This window comes from Topomyia yanbarensis, chromosome 2 (assembly GCF_030247195.1).
Source record: "Topomyia yanbarensis strain Yona2022 chromosome 2, ASM3024719v1, whole genome shotgun sequence".
In the NCBI taxonomy this organism is placed as follows: domain Eukaryota; kingdom Metazoa; phylum Arthropoda; class Insecta; order Diptera; family Culicidae; genus Topomyia; species Topomyia yanbarensis.
The window spans coordinates 336,272,084-336,291,446 of NC_080671.1; the positions used below are offsets into that span (position 1 = coordinate 336,272,084).

The 19,363-nt window shown below is 36.5% G+C and overlaps 1 protein-coding gene across 3 annotated transcripts in view; it reads left to right on the top strand.

Annotated features, from left to right (window-relative positions):
* Positions 1–19,363, top strand: part of LOC131684023 (regulator of gene activity) — a 101,588-nt gene that overhangs the window by 66,886 nt on the left and 15,339 nt on the right. For 2 of the 3 annotated variants that reach the window (XM_058966490.1, XM_058966491.1), the window contains exon 4: positions 9,085–9,313. In XM_058966490.1, the coding sequence (XP_058822473.1) occupies positions 9,085–9,313 (229 nt within the window). The remainder of the gene's footprint in view (positions 1–9,084; positions 9,314–19,363) is intronic. The other variant, XM_058966492.1, reaches the window with a different exon arrangement.

Consider the following 19,363-nt stretch of genomic DNA (forward strand, 5'->3'; position numbering starts at 1 on the left):
AAACATTGATTGCTGCAAAAAAAGTTCTACTTAGGTGATGCTATCTAGATCGATTGGAGCAAAGAAAGCGTTGTGTGGAGATAAAAATTTAGGAGTGGTAGTCATCGGTTATTTTGCCGCGTTACCTGCCACTGAAGAATAAGCTGACACCATTGCAGGATGGTGTGACTGAGCTAGAACAGCGTTGTTCGTACAGAAGTTGTATTTCTATTGTGCAACGGTAGAACACGCTTACACATGTTTTGTTGAAGGCATCTTATGAACTAGATAATTTTTGTTGTTGTTTGTGTTGAGATGTACCAGAATTTCTAATTTTTTTTCTCAAATTGCCCAAAAATTCGATTCATAATTTCCGCGAAAATTTCCACATTTGAAACTTTATATGATTTCTTTAACCGTACAAACGTCGTTTAATTAACATTAATTAAATTAATCAACACCACAAATCATACATTTGGAATTTAAATGACAATTTTTGGTACCGTGCCCAAATGGCCATTTGGCTAATTCTGTGGCAATGTGAGAAAAATCTAGGAACTCCTACAGCATGCAATGTAAGAATGCTCCTTGATGAAAATGAAAGAAATTATAAAAATATGGTGGATTAAATATAGAGTCAATGTGTGACTAAATTGGATCGATGTCGACTATACTATTTCAAAATCAGGTATCAAGATATTAGAGGTCGTAAATTTCCATGCTGCAACCTGTATAGTATAAGCCACAAGTATATGATGGTGTTGGTCAGAAAGCATGGTTGCAAAAACGCAAGGCACTATGACTTGTGAAAATACCAAGAACTCGTGCAAGAATGCAAGAGATTTCTAGTTTGGGTGTATGCACTAATAATGAGAATACACAACGAGTTTCAGCAGCTAATCCAGTTGTATAATGAAACCGATTACATTTTTACACGTCGCCATAGATTCCCGTTGAGAAAAGATGAACAACCTTTGTATCAGCAAAACCAGTCATATGTCTTCCATTCCATTGATAAGATCCCTTTACCTACAATACTAAAATCTACAAAAACACTGGTTGTATATGCGCGGGAAAAGCGAATTGTAAACATAAAAAACAACGAACCTAGATTATCGCTACTGATATCAACTTGTGTTTGTAGCCCGCACAAAACAGATTAAAGTCGGGAGTATCTAACGGTTACCGTACCACGCATCAACCCAAGGTGATATGTCATCAACAATAATGTGATAATAACACTTTTCGTGGTGCAGGATGTATTTCGTTGAAGTAATCTGCCGAGTGGTGATTGATAACTGTCAAGGTTGAACAGATTCGGGTTTCTTCTGTTTCTGTTTCTACTGCTCTTGTATTCTTCCATTGCACAGTGTGTTCTGCTGTGTGTGTTTAATATATTTTTTGAGGTAAAGTTTAAAGACTGAAATAGTTTATGTATAATAATTAATATTCCTATCATGTTCTCCACAAAAATGAAACACACTTCACGCACACACTAAACTCCATCTGAGAATGAGTTGATTATAATATCACTATCTTTTGAAAAAGTGCACCAGATTTTATGACGTTTTCTGGTGAGAAATGAGCTAAATTTAAACACTAACTTTAATTGTGTTAGGTATTATGCCTTTATGTGTTCATTTGGTCAAAACAGAAATTTTCGCTTTGTTTGCATAACAAAAACCAAGATTTTGTTTATAATAATGTTATCAAATTTATAAAATGGGTAGAATGGTTAATATGAATTAAATTAATAGAATAAATAAAGCAAATTCGTTCAGCTCAAATGAAAATTATAATAAAAAAGTTATAAAATTATTAGAATAAAATAAAATGTTTCAAACTAACAGATTGGATGAAATGAATAAAAGGAATGATTGAACAGAATTATCCCTTTGTTGTCCAACTTTTTCCTAGTGCATATAGGGTTCCAAAACCGTTTTTCCTTAAATGTATTGGATTAAAGAAACACGAATAATCTGTTTTGACCAAAATAGGTGCTTCTCTAGCAGTCCTAGAAGCTGCACTCAATACACACCTTCTGCAAAATTTTCAATAGTTCAAGTGGGTTGAACATGTAGTCGAAGACAGTCTAAATTGATATGATGTACAGTTTTCAAAAATATTTTAAATCAACGAATATAATTCTTCACCGATAACTGAAAATGTTTCTGACACCACTTTAGTTCTACGGATAATTCTTGTGACTGTTAAGGCTCAAATAAAAGATAGTAATTATTAGCCATACTTGTTGTTGCGAGGATATCTTGTCTAACCCCAGAGTTACAGCTGTTTGAAAACGTTCTTGTTAATGAACAATATGGGCATGTAGGGGTTTGTGGAACGAATAGAATGAATAAAATAGACAAAATGAGAAAATAAATAATCAAATGAATAAAAAGTACAAAAATAAACACAATAAACTTATTTCAATGGAAAATTAAACGATATTAGAAAAGTTATAATATTAATCGAATTCATTTAAATGGTCTAATTAATATTTTCGGAATAAATGAATAAAATGAATGCCCGAAAAAAGTAGTCAGATTATTAAAATGAAGAAAGTGAAATGATGGAAAAAATGAATAAATGCATGAAAAATATGCATAACATAAAAAGTGAATAAAATAAGTTAAATAAATAGTACGAATGAAATGCATGAAATTAAGAAACAGATCAGAATGAGTTTAAAGAATGAAACGAATAAAATAGATAAAATGAGGTCAAATGAATATAAAGAATGCCGAATGAAAAAAATGTTTAAATTGAAATGATCTATTTGTTTAGTTAATAAAATTAGTGATCTATCTAAAATGAATAAAATAAACAAAGCGAATGAAATTCATGAAATGAAAGTATTGGAAAAAACCCCTCCCCTAGATTGAAGGGTTTGATAGTATTGCAAACATCATCAAGCACATTGCGTGCATCAGTACTAAAGAACCTCTGACAGACAATTGCTATATAATATGGTTATTGCATTACGCCTCGATAGTGGTGCATCGACAAGACCGATAGGCCATAAGCCCTTATATTTTGTATTTATGTTTTGTATTTTTTCATACTCTGCACCAGCCCTAACTAACGCTCAACTATTAGCCTGTGCACCCTAACGTGGCCGACTGGCGGGTCGACGTGGATTGACTTTTGCTGTGGGCCTTGTTTGCACACATTGTTCCACAGTTTAATGGCGGTGTTGGTGGACAAGGCTCGCAGTGGGGGTCATTGTGTGTCGATTTATCGGTTGACTTCATCATCGTGCACAGGCTAATCAAATTAATTTAATAAATGTATAATTTAATATGTACAATGGTTATGTGCTAATGGTACGTTTACCTGTGTATGTGTTCGTCTGAGCATTTGTGACAGTTGGATCAGGGAATGGATGCACTGGCGTATATGATAGAATAGTGGGTAATCCTTCTGGTGTTCGATTCTACTCATTCGGGAAGATCGGATTGCATAAATTAAAGCACAAATAATTTACCGAAGCATGTGAATCATCCATTCTCGGTCAGCATAGCGTGATGAAATTTTAACTTAATGGTAAATGTACATCATTTGCTGGCATTTAGACGAATTAAAGTAGTTTGATTACATGTTACATGTGTTCTTTTTTCTACTTCAAAATTAATCTGCAACTTTTTTCTTTATTCGGCATGTCATGATTTCTTTTATTATTATATCCTAAATTAGATTCACAATATCGCAATTTATTGCATATTCTCTCACGTACGTACAAACGCTCGTAGCCTTCGCGATAACACAAACAAGATCACAAACGCGAACATGCAATTACAATCATATCTTACGCCCGCGATCCCACCAACCTTTTTTATTTTGATTATAGAGGTTTTACCCTTAAGGTCATTCGCCTCTTTTCGAGTTAGAGAAATCTCTTCTTGGAAAAATCTCTAACCCTATGTGCGGAGTTGAGAATCGAACCCAGGTGAGCTGCGTACAAGAGGCAATCGATTTACCAACTACGCTATGCCCGTCCCCCACCAACATTGAAACACACTGGTAATTAAGTGGACGTTGTAGCACTTATAAACTTACAAACGCGATCTTAACCCATTATTGCCCAACTTATTTTTCACTACTCATTCGGGAAGATCGGATTGCATAAATTAAAGCACAAATAATTTACCGAAGCATGCGAATCATCCATTCTCGGTCAGCATAGCGTGATGAAATTTTAACTTAATGGTAAATGTACATCATTTGCTGGCATTTAGACGAATTAAAGTAGTTTGATTACATGTTACATGTGTTCTTTTTTCTACTTCAAAATTAATCTGCAACTTTTTTCTGTATTCGGCATGTCATGATTTCTTTTATTATTATATCCTAAATTAGATTCACAATATCGCAATTTATTGCATATTCTCTCACGTACGTACAAACGCTCGTAGCCTTCGCGATAACACAAACAAGATCACAAACGCGAACATGCAATTACAATCATATCTTACGCTCGCGATCCCACCAACCTTTTTTATTTTGATTATAGAGGTTTTACCCTTAAGGTCATTCGCCTCTTTTCGAGTTAGAGAAATCTCTTCTTGGAAAAATCTCTAACCCTATGTGCGGAGTTGAGAATCGAACCCAGGTGAGCTGCGTACAAGAGGCAATCGATTTACCAACTACGCTATGCCCGTCCCCCCACCAACATTGAAACACACTGGTAATTAAGTGGACGTTGTAGCACTTATAAACTTACAAACGCGATCTTAACCCATTATTGCCCAACTTATTTTTCACACGCAGCACAAATTGAGTTTTCCGATTGGAAAAAATGATGTGGTCATTCCAGTGAAATTAATTTCCTACTAAGAGTAGCTGATATAATAAGGAACAACCAGTGAAAATTTCAGATTGATCGATTAATTAATTCCTGAGATATCGTGGTCGCCGCGAATGAACTTTTCAACAAAATACAATTCCGAGATAATCGAGTTTTACTGTCGCTGCAGCGAGTCAACGGTCTAGCGTATCAAATACTACGCACCGCCTACGAGTAGTCAATGGGTAGCGGTCTATGAATCGCTGTAACTCATGTTTTAGTATTCCGATCTTAATGAAATTTTGAGAAAATTTTCCTCAGCGTATGTAGTTTGAGAATATCTAATTTACATAAATTCGATTTTTTTCATCATGACAAAAATGTGTAACCCCTTAAGGGAATATTGAATAAAAACAAAACATAAACACCGGTTTAACCACTCTAATTTCTCTAAACGTATTCTGTAAGAGTATATGAACAATATTAACTCATTGATAATGACTGTTCTGCGTTATTCCTTAAGTAATATGAGTTATTCTTAGCACCTACTATATATAGCAGGTTGGGCAATAATGGGTTAAGCATTAACCCACCGCTACCCTGCCCTCGGTCTTAGTACCCTAGAGCAAGGATGCAAAATACCTACCTTTTCCACGGCTGTAATATTTCTGCCTACAATCTCCTTTCTCATGCGACGCTGCTGTCGTTCGCTAGTGCAGGACGCCCAGCGCTATACAGTAGCCTGTATGCAAAGCAGTAACATGACAAAAAATACTGCCCCCAGTACAGCCACCAGACGCGAGCGGTACAGCTTATCTGTCCTTTTTAATATTGTTAATCTATTCAATATTTTTAAGCACAAACGATGACAATGAATGCGGTTCATTTACGCCACGACCGGCATGAACGCTTTCCTGTGCGGGGCATCTCCCTTTGACTATGCAGAGAAAAGTGTATAAAGCGAGAGAACAAACTTTACTACGCCACAATCTCACCGAGCAGTCGGAGTACAGCAGCAAAGCAAAATGTATTTTACTGCTATACGAAAAAGTGTACTCGGTTTGGCTACCGGTCTGGCAAGAGCAGTAGTGATGTGTCGCTGTAGCGGGCTGTACGGCTTGTGCAAATGTAAATGCACCGGATAAATGTAGTTTACCGGTACTGTTAGCATCCCTGGCCTAGACTCACGCCGTCAGAGGGACCATTCAAATCATGACGCTCATATTCACTAAACAACACGATCCATGGTGACATGACCGGGAAGTCTAGTGAAATGGAAGAACTCCTCTCTTTCAGCATCTGAACAACACACTAAAATGACGTTTCAGTTTCACGTCAGCGTTTCAAGAACAAACAAATTACCAGCGTTTAAAAGACAAAGCAATTATCCACGGACGCCTACACCTGCGATCTTGTAAGCATGATAACATCCCTGTGATAAGGTAAATGTTTCAGCGCTTATAAATTTTCAAACGCGGTCTCAAGCATGAACCTGCAAACTCCCGCGCTCGTGCGATCATGAATCGGTCACTTCATTGCATTATACCAGTTACAATGCAAAATTCTCATTAGTATCATGCCTGTCTGCATGTAAATAGTGCGGTTCGTGTTTCGGGTGTACATGCTAGTGCACACGATAAACACGTTAAAATTCGAACGTTTAAGCCCTTCGCGATCATCTACGCACACCTACGCCCTCGACTGCGCAAACTTGATGACACTCCGGTAATAGGTGAACGTTGTAGTACTTACGAAGTTACAAACGCGGTTTCAAGCGCGAACCCACAAACGTCCGTGCTCGCGCGATCATGAATAGGTGATGTTCGGAAATCTTATGTCCATACATTCAGTTTGACCAATAAAAAATTAAGGTCATATACAACAAGTTCCACAGCAACATGAGTTACCTCTAGTGATATGGAAAAACTCACTTTCTTCTAACATCTGAACCGTATACCGAAAATTAAGTGTCAGATTCACGGTCTGCGCGCGATCATCCAAGAGCACAGCGAATATGCGAAAGGAAACACGGTTATAAAATAGAATTTATACACGCGAAGTTACAAGCACGTTAGTCTGCATACAAATGCACACGCGATCGAACATGTTAACGTACAAACGCTCAATCCCTTCGCGATGATACACGCGATCGCGAAGTTCCTACGCCCGCACATATCTGAACCGTTCAATGAATATCACATTCAGAATCACGGGCCGCTGCAATTGGCCTTAAGCAGTGTTTTAGTGGGTGACATTTTACGTCTCGTCTGCAATTGTAGTGAGTGGTTCTGACTGGGAGCCCTGAACATTTCAGTAGGACAACTCTCGAAAAAAAATGTTCTTAGAAATACAGAGACAGCAAAATGAGCTCAAACTTTGATGTTATATTTGACAAATATAAACTGTGATCAAAATAAGATATTAATATGATGCTGATATCAAAATATAATTTCTACTTACTGTAATTATGATGTTCGGTTTTGCTTGGGAAGCCTGACTGCTGTTCATCTAACCGGGTCTAAATTTAATCCCAGCCTTCCTTCGTGAGGGCAGTAGCTAAAAGTTTCGGTGCATTTGAGCGAGGTCCTAAAATTTAAGTAATTTTAATTCCGGAGCAGAATTGTTTTCAAAAGAATTGGGTCGTTCCTTTTTACAGTTTAGTGGTGATTAAGTTGATTTTGTAACACTTTTGGAATGCGTAGGACGGCACAAACTTTTTCGACGTTTGATCACATGGAATACGAACCAATGTGTGATTCTCCGCCACCGATTCATCGTTTAGAGGCATTTGGATATTGATGAAACAATACAAAGGTAAGCTGTGCACTATAAATGATATCAATTCAATTTTATGTTATTTTTACCATCATACTAGTGTAAAAAAAATAGTGGACATTTTTTCAAATGCAGGATTTAGTATGGATTTACACCCAACCTCAGTGTTAGGCCCTTTAAATTCCAAGGCCCCTGGCCTTAGCCCAGTGTGCCCATGCGTAAAGAGGCTACTGTACCCTGTTGATTGCGATTTTACTGTGTTTTTGACCATGTATTTCAAAGTTGGATTTGATCTTCTTTAGCTGAATATGATCGTACCCAATAATTAAAGATGCTTTTTTACGGTTCATATAGTTTACTGCACATAATAACATAACTGTTCACTAGTATGAAGTCGATAATACATTTTAAATTCTTTCACTTGAGTGTCTTTGAAAGCAGATTTAGAAAACTTGATTCAGAATATGGATTATGCGTCAAAGTGAAATTGCCGAGGTGAAATTCATAAAAGGCCTTGATAAAATTCTGAGATGTAGCCAATAATATGCACTTTTCAATGCAATGTGCTTTATTTTGCACGAACTACCTACAGCAAGAATGTAAATTGAAAACATCGTCAACTAGAGCCGGACTTTCCCGTTCATGGTTTACAACGCTAGATTGTTCAAGTGTTCAAAAAAATTATATGGTGTTTGGTGATTCTATTATTATTATTTCAAGGTAGCATGATTCATTTTTGTTGTATGCAGCCGAAAACACGACCACCAAGAACAGAATACAGTTTTAGTCCATGCGGTACGGTTTCCAACGTTACTAGTATCGAAAGGTGAAAGAAATTTACTTCATCATAAACATGCTCAAAGCTACAATAGGTCGCGAATCCCGCTTGGCAGTGCTGCTGAATGATTGTCTGTTCCACCGAAAAAAAACATAAGTTGTCTTAGTATTCGCAGTGACTTTATCGAGTGTTGTCCATCATTCAGCGAATGTCTTCTCCGTTGAGCGGTTCTATATAGAACACCACCAGCAAAACCAGTTCCTGTCAGTCCGTTTCGGGTTGTATGATGGCGAACTGAAGATAAGCTATAAGGGAAACATAAAGCTGGAAGTGTGTAGTGAAAAGAAGCACGTACGAAGAAGCGCTAGCGAAATAAAAAAAAAACTGGTGTAAACAACACACGGTGTTATCTCATCTTCTTTTTAGTACTCTTAACTGTTCGGACGCAAAAATGAAAACATTGGCGGTAAATAAGGTAACAATGCAGTACGGCCAAACGTAGTTACTTTAATTATAGCAGGCACTGTTTAGGAACCATTCATGATTTACGGTCAGAATGAATGTGCGTTGGACGGTCACTCACTCGGCATTTATCGGGCAATGATAAATAAAGTAAATATTTTTAACTCCCAAACTGCGCAATTAGATTGAAGTTGATAGACGCACACGTGCTATCTATTAATTTAGAAACCGATCTTGTGGGGATCGTTTTGTCGAATGTCGTTTAGTAATGGTCAATTTTTTCTTGTTTTCTCTCATGTTGCAGTCTAACATGGTCTCGTTCATGCAGCCACGAGGATATGGATCTCAAAGCGGGAATAGCATCAACAATTTCCATAGTGTGTTTGACAACGGCACGGCGGACACGGGTACGCCTCCCCTGCTCGACCTGTCCGAGTTTCCATCGCTCACGAACGCGCGGGGTGGCCAGAGCGATCAATCGTTACCCCAGTCGAACGCACTGCAGCCTCCTGGGAGTAAACCGTACGGTAAGTGTAAGTCGATGCATCATTTCTTACTATCATTAGCTCGTAAGTTGATTCCGATCGGTGGTTTTCAAAACAATTCAACCGCTACGGTGGTAAGCATATCGACGTCGGCTTCTAGAATGAAGTATTTCGACAGGTTTGAAAATTGCTGATTGTAATCATATGTAGTTATGGTGGCTGGGTCGAGTGCTAGTTTTGTTGCATTGGAATGTTCTACTGAAAATATTTGGAGTAAAATATTTCATCCCTCACAATGATACGGGATAACAGGATATAGAACACTTGTTTAGAAAATTTGGATCCTAAAGGCATTATATGTCTTTTTCTTCAGTAAAAACATGTTACATGACGTTCTAGCTTAACCTTCCGGCGAAATCGTCTTAGGGCACCAGCAGCTTCTCGTGGGCCATGAGGGCGACTTCTGGAGGGTTAATATCCCTCCTCCATATGTCACAACATGTCACTGTTTGTCATACCCCCTCACCATCAAAAAGCGTTACGCGTTATGAATGGTCCCCATACAGGACTCGACCACGGTTACATTGAAAATGCAGCATGTCTAGCCACCATGCGCGATTTTCCGATCTTTATCAAAAATTTCCATCTGAAATCTGTAATATTTGCACAGATTGTTGTTTGTTTTTACCATCCCAGGTAAAAGATTGTTTGACCGAAAATACATATACTGCCGTTATACGCATAATTGTTCCATGTATATAGGGAATCCTGTAGAACATGGGACAAATATGCGTAGAACGGCAGTATAGCAGTGTGACAAAATGTATGGTATAACAAATGAATGAGAACAATTTTACTATGATATGATTCATTTGATTTTCGATGATATAATTTTCAAATGCTCGGGAAAGGCACAGAATTGATCATCTACAATAGGGCATCGCAAAAAAAAAAAATCGAATTCTCAAAGGCCCCCCTCTCATATTGTGACAAATGTCAAAGTATGCCAAATTTGACATCATTTGGACAATTTTAGACTCCCGCCCACTTTGCTTGAAATTTTTTGAAATTGGTACTATGGGAAAATATGGAGGAAAAATACATTAAATGCTAGAACTTTTGAAGTAGCAATCAGAAAATTACAATTTATGCCTCTTTTGAAAGGAAATAATCTTAGTATTTGAATGAAGATATTTTTGTTTCTAGGAAAATAGGGGAAAATAGGGTACTGGGTCGTATTGGTCCCGAAATCCTGCATTTTTAATGATTTGTCTGCTCCGTGATGCAAATTATACATATTTTGTAGTTTTTCTAATGTGAAAAGATCTCAGAAATCGAACGGAACCCTTTTGACCTTAGTCCGAATACGAGAAGTTGGGGTTATAGGGCGTTTTGTCATTCATATTAAATTTTATCATTTTCTTATGCATATATCTCTATTATTCTTCAATCAATTTTCATAAAATGAAACTTATTTAACGTATAAAATTCTGAGGAATAAAACAAAAATAAAAACGTTAGAGGTAAAATTCAAAAACATCAATTTTTTTGATATTTACACTACAAATCTAATTTTTTTTATTATTTGTCCTAATATCTCAGCTTCCCCTATTTTTCCAGGAATGAAACTTTTCTCATGTGATCTTTACGCATATTTTACACTAAAAGTAGTAAATTAAATAAGAATTTTGTTGTTAAATGGAGTTAATATGTGCGATTTTATGATAAAAATGTGAAATCGACACTATATGTCAGATAATTTGATGTTCCTGAATTTTACCGGTAACGAGTCTATTTTTGTTATAATCCTAAGGATTTTCCACGTTCAACAAGGTATAGTTTATGAAAATTGAGTAAAGAATAATAGAGATATATGCAAGAGAAATTGATGAAGTTTAATATGAATGACAAAAGGCCATTTAACCCCAACTTCCCGTATTCAGACTAAGGTCAAAAAAGTTCCGATCGATTTTTGAGATTTTTTCACATTAGAAAAACTACAAAATATGTATGATTTGCATCAAGGAGCAGAAAAATCATTAAAAATATGGGATTTTGGGGCCAAAATGACCCTATTTTCCTAGAAACAAAAATATCTTCGTTCAAATACTAAGATTATTTTCTTTTAAAAGAGATATAAATTGTAATTTTCTGATTGCTATTTCAAAAGTTCTAGCATTTAATGTATTTTTCCTCTATATTTTCCTATAGTACCAATTTCAAAAAATTTCAAGCGAAGCGGGCGGGGGTCTAAAATTGTCCAAATGATGTGAAATTTGGCATATGAGCTTACTTTGACATTTGTCACAATATGAGAGGGGGGCCTACGAGAATTCAAAAAAATTTTTTTTACTATGCCCTAATCTACAAAGGCAAACCAAGTTAATAAAAGATTTGCCGAAAATATACTGTACACCTCGTATTTTCTAAAGAAACCCATCTGATTTTAATGTTTATGAATGAAAACGGGTGAAAACTTCAATTTTCCCTTGAAATCATACAAGAATGTTTCAGTTGCTTTAACGGACATTACCGCTTACCTTGCCGGATGTTTGGTTACCGGAAACTCCGATGTCCGGTACTGGAGAACTAGTTCAGATTCGTAGGTCATTTCCGCCATGCGACACATCAAATCACAATTTCTCGAGAAGATAAGACTGATGGAAGGGCAAAGAGACCATTTTGAACACACATGACCATTTCAACATCAATTCTGGAGCCCCGGTGTCCGGTTTCGGAGGACCAATTACGATTTAGAGGCCATTTCCATCATGCGGCACATCAGATCACACTTCATCGACGAAATAAGGCTGACATAAGAGCAAAGATGCCATTTTGGAACTTCGGTGTCTGGTTGCGGTGGACCAATTTCGACTTAGAGGTTATTTCCATCATGCGGCATATTAAATCACAGCTCTTTTCTCTTCCATAAATCTTATTTTGCATGAGCATGATGACCGTATAATTCGTAGTGATTGACCAGAACAAGCGAAATTGTACAAGGAATCAACGAATGGGGTCTGGGAGTAGCTATCCATTCTCAGAAAGGACGTTTCGAGAGTTTTATACTTTGCAATGTCAATAACGGTGCCGGCCACGCCCTTACAGTCATCGGGGAAGGAAAGGAATGTTAGTACAGCATACGTTGTTATGAAGACCGTGTAAACCTTTTCATCTTCACGTTTGCCACGGGAAGGACTTTTTGTTAGTAGGATGGGGTAAAGAGTCACACAAAGCTGGATTCACCTTGATAAGTGATACAATCTATGCAACTTTCAGAAGTGTTATCATGTGCTTATTGCTCTGGGCAACTGGCTGCCGAGAATTTATGATAAATTTATCGTTTGTTGAATTAATTTGGAAATTATCGGTTCGTAAAAAAGCAACTTCAGCTCCGGACTGCCGACAGTCGGGAGTGTTGCTCATTTTTAATTAAATCTAACGGTATGTTCACGATTTCATTATTCCTTGTTTCTTTATTCCGGCGAATCACGACAATACCATGAAAAGCGATTACCTTTAGTGCTTCGAGACATTGGTCGATATAGATATGGCAACACGTATGTAATTGAAGATTTCATAATACAAGTATTATTTATCGTGTATATAATTTGATACAATTATATATTGGTTTCTTTCTCCGCGAACAATTGAATAAGGTGCCGATTTTATGTTATCATTATTCGCGCGCGTTGTTAAGCTAACTGAAGCACATTCTAAACGGTATAAAATAAGCACTACCGAAATACCTGAAACGACTAGCTTTGTATATCGAATATGCAACCGATGATGCTAATTTTTACTCTAATTACTAGAGCAATAAGAACGAAAAGAAAGTAACCAAGTAATCAAGTTAAAATATTTTTATACTCATGAAGAAATATGACAAGTTGAAAGTATTCGATACAATGAGAACAATTAATTAATTTGATTTCATTAAATAAATTAATGAGTCTAAAAGTAAGTCAATGAATACGACAATAAAACATATAGTCGGTGTCAAGTCAGACCGGACAACACATATTTCAAATCAACTAAAAGTCAAATGTAGCTGAAGAAATCCTTCATCCAGTGCTATGATTATCTTATTTTTCAAGGTTTTGCGACTTAGTCCAGTCTGATCCAACACCGACCATATTTTCTTCGTATTGATATAACTGCTGCAAATTGGTAAATAGCCTCTGATTCTTTTGACGAAATGCCAATTCTCAACTTCTAATATATGAATCAACAGTCATCATTTCACTCAGACAAGACATGCGTATTCCACTCACATTAAACAAACAAAGAAATTAGTTTAATCAGTCCAAAGAAATGTGAACTCGATTAGCATCAACCGGCGGATACGTGTTCCCTTACAATGCCATCAAATCAAAGAACATTTAAAATTACATGCGACAAAATATGTGCAATTCTGAATATAATAAAATACAACCTACTTAATTATTTGCAATAAAATAAGATCAGCGAAATTAATTGCATAACCAAGATAGTTCATTTTTAAAGATAACACCTTATAAAATAGATAGGTATAGGGACGCGGACGAAAATAGCTGACCACCACCTTTGCTCTTCCATAAATCTTATTTTGTCGAGAAAGTGTGAAGTGGCGTATCGCATGATGTAAATGACCTCTAAATCAGCACTGGTCCTTCGGAACCGGACACCGGAGTTCCGGAACTAATGATGAAATTGTCATATGTGTCCAAAATGGCCTCCTTGCTCTTCCTATCAGTCTTATCTTGCCGAGAAAGTGTAATTTGATGTGTCGCTTGATAGGAATGGCCTGTAAATCTGAACTGGTGCTCCGAAACTGGCCACCGCAGTTTCGGAGCTAATGTTGAAATGGCCATGTGCGTCTAAAATGACGTCCTTACTCTTCCGTCAGTCTTATTTCGTCGAGGAAATGTGATTTGATGTGTCGCATGATGGAAATGACCTCTAAATTTGAACTAGTCCTCCGGAACCAGACTCCGGAGTTTACGCTAACCTAACATCCCGCAATGTAAGCGACAATATCAGTTAAAGCAATTAAAGCATTTCTGTACGATTTTAAGCGAAAAAATTGAAGTTTTCACCCGTTTTCATTCATAAACACAAAATCAGAATCATCTTTAGAAAACACGAGGTGTACAGTAAATTTTCGGCAATCTCTTCGGATTGGCCACTTGTATTCCTATTTCTCCATGTTCATTTGATAGTGCAACTATTCCTCTAAATATAACCGTGTTCCGATTGAAAATTGATTCACTGTATCAAAAATATGCAACAAACTCATCCCAGTGTTTAAGAGTTAATCTCGGCTCTATTCCTATGCACGATAATTCGGTCGACAGTAGTAGTATCGAGTCAAACCAACCAGAATTCTGGCGGATTTCTACCGAAAATAAGGCTGCAATCTGCCCCGATATTGGCAGAAACCAGCTGAAATTACGGATTTTATTGGTTAGGTTGGATAGTAAAAAAAATTAAAATCGATACGATGCTTGATTGATGATCTAGGCCCAGACCCATACCCCGAGTCCGGGACAGACCACGGATTCGGACCAGTACATGGACCCGAGCTAGCTCAGTCTAGATCAGGACCAGTTCCCTGATTCGAACCAGTTTCCGGTTCCGTACTAGTCCGTCAATGACTTCTTTTCCAATATAGCTGATATAAATGAAGTCCTAATATTAAGGGGGATGTCTGGTGCAGCGTGCAAAAAAAAATCAACTTCTGTTTTATCCGCTTAATTGTTAGTATTGAACCTCTAGAATGGTCTCCCGCAATCTCGGTGGTCACACTGAACTTCTTTTGTTTTAAACAGCCATGCATTCCTCGCGCGTATTTTCTATAACACACACAGATTTCAATTTATCAGCAACAATTTTCAAAAAACTGACAGCGATAAAAATACAGTGAAAACAATACACTCTAAACTACAATTTTCAAGAGAAAATACCCAATGGGTTATTTTCTACAGCGTTTTTCCGTGATGCAATTTGATGTGGGACACCCTTTAATAGCGTTTTTCTCGGAACCGCGTTTTTCAAATTGGCGAATACGATAACTCAAAAACAATCGACTTGATTTTTTTTATGAGAATGCACAATGTGTGTAGCCTGTTGATGAACCGCAGAAAACAGAATAAAATTTTTTTCTCCCTATTGAAGAAAAAAGAGCGAATTTTACGTAAAATATAAGATTTTTCGGTTTTCATGAAGCTATTTTCCGAAACTCGAACTTTTTTCCATTTTTTTGTGGTTCATTGAGTAACTACAAGTCTAAACTTTAACAATCTTATTGAATTTCCTAGGTCAGACAATTTTATCAAGAGTTATCGTGTTCGCCGCGGCGTTCCTCGATGTGTAAATGGTTGGACGTCTACTCTTGGAACGCTCGTATGCGTGGCTCTGCGTGACTGAAAATATTTTTTTTAGTACTCAATGAATGTATAAATAGATCTTGATATTACACAAAAGATCCATTGTTAGCTTGCCTTCAAAATCGCGATACAAAATAACCTTAAGGGGAGCATCTGGTATAATGTGCTTAAAACGAAAGTTATTTTGTTTTACGATTTTGAAGGTAAGGCAACAATAGATCTTTTGTGTAATGTTAGGATCGCTTTATACATTCATTGTGCACAAAAAAAAATATTTTTGGTCACACAGAGCCACACATACTAGCGTTCCAAGAGTAGACGTCCAACCATTTCCGACTCGAGGAGCGCCGCGGCGATAACTCTTGATAAAATTGTCTGACATAGGAAATGCAATAAGATTTGTAAAGCTTAGACTTGTAGTTAACCACTCAATGAACCACAAAAAAAAAATGGAAAAAAGTTCGAGTTTCGGAAAATGGCTTCATGAAAACCGAAAAATCTCATATTTTACTATAAAATTCGCTCATTTTTATTCAAAATGAAAGGGAGAAAAATAATTGTATTCAGTTTTCTGTAGGTCATCGACAGGCTATACATATTGGGCATTCTCATGAAAAAAATCAAGTCAATTCATTTTTTAGTCATTAGTTTTTGAGTTATCGTGTTCGCCAATTTGAAAAAATTGAAAAAGCTGTTTAGAGAAAAACGCTATTAAAGGGTGTCCCACATCAAATTGCATCACGAAATGCTGTTGAAAATGACCCATGGGGTATCTTCTCTTGAAAATTTGGGTAGAAGTAGTTTAGAGTGTATTGTTTACACTGTATTTTTATCGCTGCTAGTTTTTCGAAAAATTTTGCCGTTAGGATGAAATCTGCCTATGTTATAGCAAATACGCGCGTGGAATGCATGGCCGTTTAAAACAAAAGAAGTTCAGAGTGGCCACCGAGATTGCGGGAGACCTTTTTAGAGGTTCAACACTAACAATTAGGTAGATAAAAAATTATTTAAAAAAAAATAAGAATATTTTTGCCCTCTTAACATACAATTTAAACTCCAACAAAAGTCGAGGTTCTGATAACATACTAGCCAGTGTAATCAAAGGAAATGCTGAACCCTTTGCTCACATTTTTGTTCAAGAGTTCGAAGAATTCTTTTCAACAGGAATTTAACCTAATTATTTAAAAATTGCCAAATTTGTTCCAGCGTTTTAAGTCGGCGATACCTTCCAATTATAGGCCAATATCTACACTCTCAGTCTTCAGCAAAATTTTTAAAACCTTCAGTTATCAAGGTTATGGATTTCTTCATTATGTGATTTACAACTATCAGTACGATTTCAGGAAGGCGTGCAGCACTACAACAGCTATTACTGAGATTGTGGACTAATAGCAAATATTGATGAGAAAAAAAGTAGTGGGAGCTTTGTTTCTTGACTTGAAAAAGACATTTGACACTTTGAACTATTGATGTACTTCTACGATGGAATTAGAGAAATAGCTAATGAGATTATACGTGACTATTTGTGCAACAGGAAACAATTTGTTGCAATTCAAGACTCTGTGAGCTCATTCAAATCTATTAACAATTTCAAATCTACATACATTGAGACTTAAAGGTACACCTGGACTATTTTCTAGTGATACATCTTTGTTCTATTCAAGAACAGAATGTCAAACAATTATCTCCGATATTACCGAAGAACTTTTTGTAGTTTCTAATTATTTCAATGCCAATTTGCTTTCTTTGAACCTCCATTAAACGAAATATATGCTATTTCATACTTGCAGGAAAAGTGATTCTAGAAGTAAATCCCTGTATGGGAGACAATTCTATTGCGACGGTTGAGCATTTCAAATACATAAGGATTATCTTTGATCTTACATTGTCGTGGGACAAGCATAAAAAATGTGGGAAAGAAAGTTGCTAAACAGCGCTCAACCTTAGTTTTTAATATTGATCACGTTTTTCTTATCTTTTCTAAATTCTTGATGCAATATATAATATTATTTACTATCATATATGTTAATTATAATTTTCTAGCAATATTAGTTGAGTCCATTTAAAGAAGCAGAGTAAATTTTAATTCCACTTATACTAATTAGTGAATTTAAAATTAGGATTTTTTTTGTTTGTGTCCACTACCAGGAGGATCTTAATTCGGGCGACCAATTTTTATAAAGTAATTCATCAGGAGTGCTATTTTTGAAAATGAATCACCTTGGTTATGCAACTATTTTTTCGATCTTTTTTTAATGCAAATGATTAAGCATTCTTATATTCTGAACTGCACATATTTTGTCGTATGTAATTTTAACTGTTCTTTGACATTGTAAGGGAACACGTATCCGCCGGTTCATGCCAATCGAGCTGGCATTTCTTTAGACTGAGCAAACTAATTTATTTGTTTGTTTACTGTTTATTTGACCAACTAGAAAAGGAATCCACCAAGCCTTTAATGCGTGTGGGGAATACGCATGGTCTTGTCTGAGTGAATGATGACTTTTGAATTACGCATGGGGGTTGAGAATTGATAATTCGCAAGTACAATTCAAAACCAATTATCAATTCTCGGCAATCATTTCAGCACGACGAACAAATGTTTTATTGTCATATTCAATGGTTTACTTTTAGTCCATTAATTATACTGAGCTAAGAATAAATACGTACTATTTGGACTTGGAGACGGGGTGTATTTGATTCGGGTATGATATTAATATCTTTTAGGAACGCAGCATTGATATTTTTTATGTTTCGCGTCTTCATTGTAATATTGCAATGTTTACTCGAACGAGGTGGAAAATTTCAAGTTACGGGATCTCAATATGCTTGTGATAATACCTATATAGGACCATTTATATGTTCTCCCGCGCTATTAGGGGGAAGAGCTATTACAAATAGTGACATAAATGAGATGTAGAGCACGTCATATGCTGTGACATATCGGCCGTTGTACGATGTATATATAGGAAATTCCATAGAACATGGACCGCGGTAGTATTGTGCTTCTACAAAAAAAAGAAAAACTGAAATCATTTGGTTCGTATTAGACCAAGGGGATAAAGTGCGTGGTAATATGAGAGAAAGTTAGTTAGTATTGGGCATACTTTGCGTGCCATAATTCATGAATGGTCCACAATACCACTTTTAAACTCATTATTTATGGTCCTTTTTATATTGTCGACAACACTCCCGACAGCCGGTTGTCCGGAGTTCAAGTTGTTTTCGATGAAACAAACTCTCTCGATAAATGGTTACCCAGAGTTTAAACGCTTTAACACCTCGAACATTTACGTATCTTACAGTCAATAAACTATTCAAACATTCTATGCACCAAAATCTAATCTCAGTCGCATCGCTTGCTTGAGGTGAATTCTGACTAACAACCCACCCACTACCAGGCATGAGAAATTCGCTCACTCGCGCGACTGTTGCTAACTGTGAATCACAAAGTAAACAAATTCTGTGCTCAATAATTAACCATGAACAACGCACCAAGGGAGAAGTCTAATAACTTCACAGTAGGTCACTAGATGGGCAAACTGCGAATAAACAGTGAAGCTTAAAATTTTTAAGAGTAGCGTCAATTCTTCGCTCGTGAATGTTTGTCATGCAGCTTCGCGAAGCTCACAATGCTTTCTTGATGCATGAATTAAACATACTACCTATTTTTTCATTGGATTTTTTGCTGACAGAGCGTGTTGTGGGTAGTTTTATGATACCCTACAAG